Below are 7,238 nucleotides of genomic sequence, written 5' to 3'. Positions count from 1 at the left end.
GATAGATAGATAGATAGATAGATAGATAGATAGATAGATAGATAGATGAATGAATAAAGAAATAAATAAGAGAAAAGAGGCTAGAATAATTAGATATCCATATGAAGTGAATCTTGAAATTCTGTCTGTTTGTAGCATACATTAATTATACAAATTTTATAATATTTTAATACATATATGAACCTTTTTATAATGCAGAGCACATATACAAAACAAATTTAAATGTATTATAGGTAAGCATCAAAGTTAAAATAAAACTTGAGAGAAGAAAACTGAGGGGGAAGTTAATGTAATTAAAAGGATAAATGAAAGGGAAATGAAATAAAATAGGACATCAACATTTAAATATTTTGATTTCAAAGAAATGAGTGAGAAAATTAAAAGATCAGTCACATACAAGTAAATGTGGAAAATACACAAATGATTCCTATAAACCAGTCAAGAAGGTAAATAACCCAGTTAACAATTTGACAGACAGAGCCAACAAGATGGTTCAGCAGGTACAGATGCTTCTCCCTAAACATGATAACCTAAACTCGGTCCTCAGAACACAGGGGAGAAGAGGGAAACTCCTGCAAGATGTCCTCTGGCCTCCTCATGCATGCATGGCATGTGCACATCCAAATACAGGAATGGACATGAGCTCTCTCTCTCTCTCTCACCCCACACACAAACAATAAATTAAGATACTTGTTAAAATAAATAGGGCCCAGGAAGTAGAGATAAAGAGGGACAGAAAAGTCCATCAGTCCCCCTATCTTTGTATATTAAGCTTACTCCCTGCGCCCCAGTCAAGGAAGAACTACAAGGCAGGCACCTACAAAGCACACCACCTACAGCGGTATCCTCCTGCCAGACCTGCAGATTGATCATGAGCTTTGCCCAAACCCTCTGTGTAAAGGAAGCCTGACATAAGCTAATGGTACGATACAGCTAGCCAAGTCCCTGCTGCCCTAGACCCAGATACCATAGCACAGGACCATGCGACCAAAGAGAACTTCTTGGTGGGTATCCCTGAGAGAGTCCTGTCCCATCTCACAACACAGACTGGTCAAAGCTGACCACCAGGTGTGCTGTTCTCAGCTGTCCAGCAACGTTCAGTGCTGTCCCCCTTGTACTACCACCACCAAAGGCACAGACTCAGCTCTTCTAGTTCTGCGGTGATATTGCTAGCCTGAAGCTGAACTCCACTAGGCAGGAAACTGGAATGTGAAGTCAGAGTCTACATGGTACAGAACGTCTGCTGACTCCAAGAAAACTGTGCTGAGCTGCTGCTCCCTTCCAAAGACAATCCTGTTCCTAGCTTACTTTTTTCAAATTATTTTTATTTTTATTTTTTATTTTTTATATTAATTACCGTTTATTTACTTTGTATCCCAGCTGTAGCCCCCTCCCTTAGCCCCTCCCTTATAAAATAGGATAAACATACTAAAATCTGTACACCTAAGGAACCTAGCTTACTTTTCATCCCACTTCTCAGTACTGCACTATTCCATTTTCTTAAGGGCTTCAGGAAAGACTTGAGGGACTTCTTGCTGAGATCTCCAGACCCAGCTCAGAGGCCTGGGAGGAGGATATGGAATACTCAGAGCTCTGCACAAGCTGGATTTTACAGCACTAGCTTAAGGAAATAAGGCATTTGATTCTGCAAGTACACTGTCATGAAAATATACGCTATATTTTACATAAACCATTGTAACCATACTGGTGTTAACAGAACGTTAAGTTCTTCTTGGTCATTCCCTTTGCTTCCTTCTATACATATCCTTCTGCTTCAGTGGAAACTTAGCTCTCTCTAAAGCCAGCTCCTCTCTGATGCCTAATGCCATTCACCCCTTCATATATCCAATCTTTTTCCATTGAAAAAAATAAAGACAAATGCAGTGGAGGTTTTGCAGTTCAGATCAGCCTTCTTCCTTGTCCTCAGATGGAGCAGAAACTATAACAAAATAACAAACATCTTTGCCTAATACATCTCTATCTCGCCACAATTCACCCACAGCTACCATTCTTCCTCCAAGTTCTTTCCAAACTTCTACACCAAATAAATTATGTAAAATGCTTTGTTTGTTTGTTTTTGATAGCATAGTTTAAGCGAGGATTTGACTATGCAGCCTAGACTGGTCCTGAGATTGCACACATGTGGCAATACATACACCATGAAAATATTTTATACACTGGTAATAAAATATGCACTATGAAGAGTTCTACAGTGTGTGTGCAATCAATTACTAAAGAGATAAATTGAATGTTTGATTTGAGGCAGAAAAGGAAAATGAACTAGTTTTCAGCAATGGACCTTTTTTATCAGATGGTCCTTTAGGAAATAAAATGGTTATGTGACTTCATTTACAAACATACCTATGTGCAGTATTTAACTTTAAAAGCATCATTTATCATTTCAATTAAGAAAAAGTCAGCTTTTGTTATCACCACTCTGTGTCAATGGAAAACTGGGTACTATAGGCAAGGCAATATTTAAAAGTCATCCAAAATATAATCAGCAAAAGAAGACCTCAAAATCCGTTAATCATTACAGAAATACAAACTAAGATGAGCTCCCACTCTAACACTAAAAATAGCTAAAACAAGACTAACAAGACCAAATCTTGAAGAAATTGTAACCCAACTGGACTTCTCATAGACAGCTGAAAGATTGTATGACAGTCTGTATATATTTTAATAATTCTACTCCTATGTATTTACCCAAAACAAATACAAATATGTATGTCTACTCAACGACTTGATGACAAATAAATCTATTTCACTGTCAGTTTATGTATATAAAAACAACCTGAAATATGGAAGGCATTTGGAGCTCAAAAACAATTTGAAGGCAAAAAGAGGATAGACTCTCACAAGAAAGAAAAAAAAAATCTATGGTTCTATGTGAAAACCAAGACCAGCCAAAACTGACCAGCCCCAAATCATAGCTTAGCATACTCAAAAAGAAAGCACCCTGTTTAAAGCTTATTTACTATACAGTTCTGAACATCTCACAAAACTTAATATCTGTATCCAAAAGGCACTCCATAAAGTCACTCATTTCCTTTTGAGTGACAGACAGTGAGCTATGGTTCACTGCTGCTGCCCCACATTGCAAGACAGCCATATCCCGACAGCAAATTCCTAGCCTGGGGAAGAACTCAAAATCCAGTTTCTGCTGAATGCTTATCACTTTTGCCCAGAGACAGAACGACTGTCTGAACTATGATCAAAGAAGCAATGGGCCAGGTGGATGGCTAAACAAGTAAGAGCAAGCCAGGGGACCTGAATCTGATTGCCAGAACCCCTTGCAAAGGTGAAAGGGGAGAGCTGACTTCAAAGTTGTCCTCTGACCTTCAAATACTTGCCAGGACAAACATGTGCCGGCATGCAAACACACATATGTACATACACGCCTGTGTATCGGGAAGCCAGTGGACAATGCTGGATGGGTTCCTTAATTGCTTTCTACCCTAGACTTGGAGACTCTTCTAGCAGGATGAACCAGTGAGCTACAGGGATCCATCTTGTCTCTCTCCCCAGTGCTGTGTTAGGCTTCTACATGGGTGCTGGAGATCCAACACAGAATCTCACATTTGGATAGGAAGCATTTTACAGACTGATCTAGCTTTCCAGTCCCCAAGATGGTAATTCTGGTGAGCTGCTTTTCTGGTTTTGAATTGTGGTGTGCTGTGTTTAGAAAATATGATTCTTAACCATTATAGATATTTATAAACATCTTTTTCCCTTTTCTTCCTTCCACCCCTTCTCTCTTCCGGCTGGGTGCAGTGGTGCAAGCCTGTAATCCCAGCACTCAGAGAGGAAGAGAAAAGGAGAGAGAATCTTTCTAGCCCAGCTTTTTCAGTGATGGGCATACCTAGATAATTAGCATTTATCTTATGGCAAAATAAATAATCCTTTTTCTGACAACTGTTCTTTTTTTAATTTATGAACAGAGTGAACAAACTGATAGCACTTTTTGAATAGTCTGTTTATCGTTTCAATTGAAGACGATATCTGTGCCTCTACATATCCTCAACACTATATTTAAAAAATAATAATTGGTTGCTTAGCACCACTAAACACTAAGATCTGAAGAAGTTTCTCATGTCTACACACAGTTTAAAGCTTTTCAAGAAGACTTGGAGACATTTAATGAGTTTCCCAAAAAGGGTGCTTTAGATCTAACCCACACCCTGTCTTTTTTATTCTACATAGTTCCTACCTTGGATCCTTTTTCAGACTTTCGGTGTTTCTCAACTGAAAGTCAATTTTTAACTAGGATTCTTAGTATTCACCATCCTTGCTTTCCTTCTAAGAACTATTCACTTACACATTCATTTGTCAAATATTTACTGAGTCTATATGTGGCAAGAACAATTCCAATCCCTATTGTGCAACAGTACAGGTAACTCACTCACCAGGACACTTACAAGTAAAGTGTTTCTTGCTCACCTTGGTTCCTGGGAGGAAGTTTCCAATCCTTCCCTAAAGAACCTGCATTTGGAAACTGATTTATTTATCCCATTTCTCCTAAGATACAAAAGATCCTCCACCTAGGTAAATGTCAAGCATACAGGATGAAGAGACAGGTCCAAGAACAAAATAATGGCAGGTTTAGCTGTACTCCCTGTTCTGCCAAACCCTCACCTGTAGCATCCCAACATAAGAAAATCTGCTCTCTCTGCAGTGTTCCAATTTCCTAACTCCCTGGCTAGAGCAAACTTCAGCAATTAAGCAGAGACTAGAGAAGGGAAGAACACAGGACCCTTTCTCTTCATATTACATTGTCACAACTTACTTAGTTGGTAAACAAAACACCTGAGGTTTTGTGTACTGTTGCTTTAAAAAAAAAATCCCAGTCTTACAGCTCTTTACATTAAGGGGTGTGTGGGGGTTGAAAACATAGAAAATCATTCCAACAGGTACAATAATAGATAGTTACTTAAAATTTGTCAGCAGACCTGTACCCCATTCTGTCTACACAGCAGTACACTCCAGATACCCCGCCTTTTCCTGACAGTCTATGATGCTTCTAAATGAAATCAGTTTCACTTTTGTTTCTTCTTAAATATGGAGTTCACTTCCTACTCCTTAGGAGGAAACACACTTGCTAGTTTCTAGCATAATTTTAAAACTTCAACTTTGAATTTGATTGTTTCAAGCATTCATAACCATATTGTCTGAACAGGTTCTAATGCTCGTAACAAAGTAACAATGGAAAGAAACATATTTCAGAAACTACAACTGTAGTTCAGTTGGTAGAACTCTTGCCTAGCATGCATGGCGCTGAGTTCAATCCCCAACACCATTAATAGTAAACGTGGTAGATGTATAAAAATATATTATGCTGCTCTTAAAAAAATCCCTATTAGCAATGAAATGATCAAACATACTTAACACATGTTAAGAACAGCATCATAACATGAATATTCTGAATTAGTGAATATTCTTTTTTGGGAGAGGAAGCTCATTAAACCACAATATTAGACTGGATAACCGAGATCATTTTCAGTAATTTGATTCTTGATTCTACAGTTTTATACAGAGTTCTGAGACATCACAATAGTTATCTCTATGCAAAGAAGCAGTTTAGTCAAAACAAACAACTACAAAAACCACAAACTAAATAGATTCCTGGCAATTTTCAAGTTTAAGATTGAAGCAAAAACATAGCAACATTTCCCACTTTGAAACAAAGAAGTTTTAAAATTAAAAACAAGTATACACAAAGCGCTGAGTCTATTGCTAAGATCGCATGACCTTCCTGTCAAAACTCCAGTACATAGTCACCATCAAAACCTAAAGGGTATAGTGTTCAAGATACAGCATACAGAATTAGGAGAGAAGCTGTTTTCTCCTCTATTAGCCTTGAACTCTTTTTCCACAAATACATTAGAGTCTGCAGTAATCTTCACAATGTCCACATAACAACTGAAACGGACGTCAAAAACAACTCTAAGAAAAGTACCTAAAATAATGCACTATCGTCGCTTTCCAAAATTCTCTGACATCTTTAGTTATCTCATAACATCAAATCCTAAAACTATTCTCAGAGAAAAATAAACAAATAAAATAACGGGCTGTTGACATGTATGTTTGCAGGTTTATTTTAGTACAGCAGGCCTTACTTTAAATAAAAGCACAGGTAGACTGCAAGTTCTGTGTCAAACTACAACAGGGTGTGGCATCCATTACTCGGATGAGCCAAAGAAGGCGCTTTCTTTGGCCGTTCACTGTAAACCTAATTGCTTCTACAATTAGAATAGGACTAAGCCAACGTTTCCTTGTGCTCAAAATGCTTTTCACACCAGTGAAGGGGGGAGGGGAAAGAATGGAGAGTAGAAGTCATGACCAACTACTCTTCAGGGCTTGAAACAAGCGAGGATGGAGCATTAAAAAAAAAAAAAACAGAACTCTTACAGTGAAATCTAGAATAGCGAGATGCTGAACTAAAAACAAGATGCGATGATCCCCCTAAGTGAATGTGTGATTGATTCAAGAGTAAAGGGTAAAGGAACGAGAAAGCAAGGTCAAACTTAGGGGACAAAAGATTTGAATACAGCCATAGAGGTACCCTTACGTGAGAGACAGTTTCTGTATTTAGGAGAAAAAGGGAAAACATAGCCAACCAAGCCCTCTGCTTGCACAGAGTCCACCCCGGGTACGTGTACCTGCCCTGGAAGACAGGTAACTCGTTCGGGGAGGGTGTTTTTTGGCGAAACAACAGGCCTGAAATAACGGCACCTCGGAAAGAGAAACTGTCCAAACCGGGTGACAAGTGACATTCCTAGGGAAGCCAGGGAACTGGAAAGGGAAGCGAAGGAGAAGAAAGTTTCCTTCCAGAGCCTGGCCGAGCTCTGGAGGAAAGCGGGGGTCACTCCGGGGACGCGGCCGTCGGTTAGGGGAGAGCAGTCCGCAGAGGGGAGTGGACGCGGAGCCCCTCGCTCCACCGCCGGCTCCTCGCGCGGCCCCGCGCTCCGAACGCGACGGCCGGGGTGGCCGGGCCAGGCGGGAGGCCGCGCGGCCCGTCGAGGAGCGGCGCCTCACCTTCTGCGCCGCGCTCTGCTGCAGCACATTCTGCTCCACGGTCATGGCCCCCGCAGCGGCCCCGCCAGCCGCGCTCCGCCGGGCTCGGGGCGGCGGCGCGAGCAGCCCCGGAGGAGGACGGCGCTGCCTCCGGCCGGGCGCGGAGGCGAAGGCGCCCGCCGGGCGACCGCGGGCCCCGGGGGCCGGCTGCGAGCCGCTGCGGG

General features: G+C 41.0%; 1 protein-coding gene across 1 annotated transcript in view; it reads right to left on the bottom strand.

The window, feature by feature from the left end:
• Positions 1 to 7,208, bottom strand: part of Usp25 (ubiquitin specific peptidase 25) — a 115,191-nt gene extending 107,983 nt beyond the window's left edge. The window contains exon 1 of the mRNA XM_055617820.1: positions 7,036 to 7,208. Within this exon, the coding sequence (XP_055473795.1) occupies positions 7,036 to 7,080 (45 nt within the window). The 5' untranslated portion in view covers positions 7,081 to 7,208. The remainder of the gene's footprint in view (positions 1 to 7,035) is intronic.
• Between the last annotated feature and the right edge of the window lie 30 nt (positions 7,209 to 7,238).

Source organism: Psammomys obesus, unplaced genomic scaffold (assembly GCF_907164565.1).
Source record: "Psammomys obesus unplaced genomic scaffold, mPsaObe1.curated_primary_1811, whole genome shotgun sequence".
NCBI lineage: Eukaryota > Metazoa > Chordata > Mammalia > Rodentia > Muridae > Psammomys > Psammomys obesus.
The sequence above is the reverse complement of the archived record's forward strand: the minus strand, read 5'-3'. Positions and strand labels throughout refer to the sequence as shown.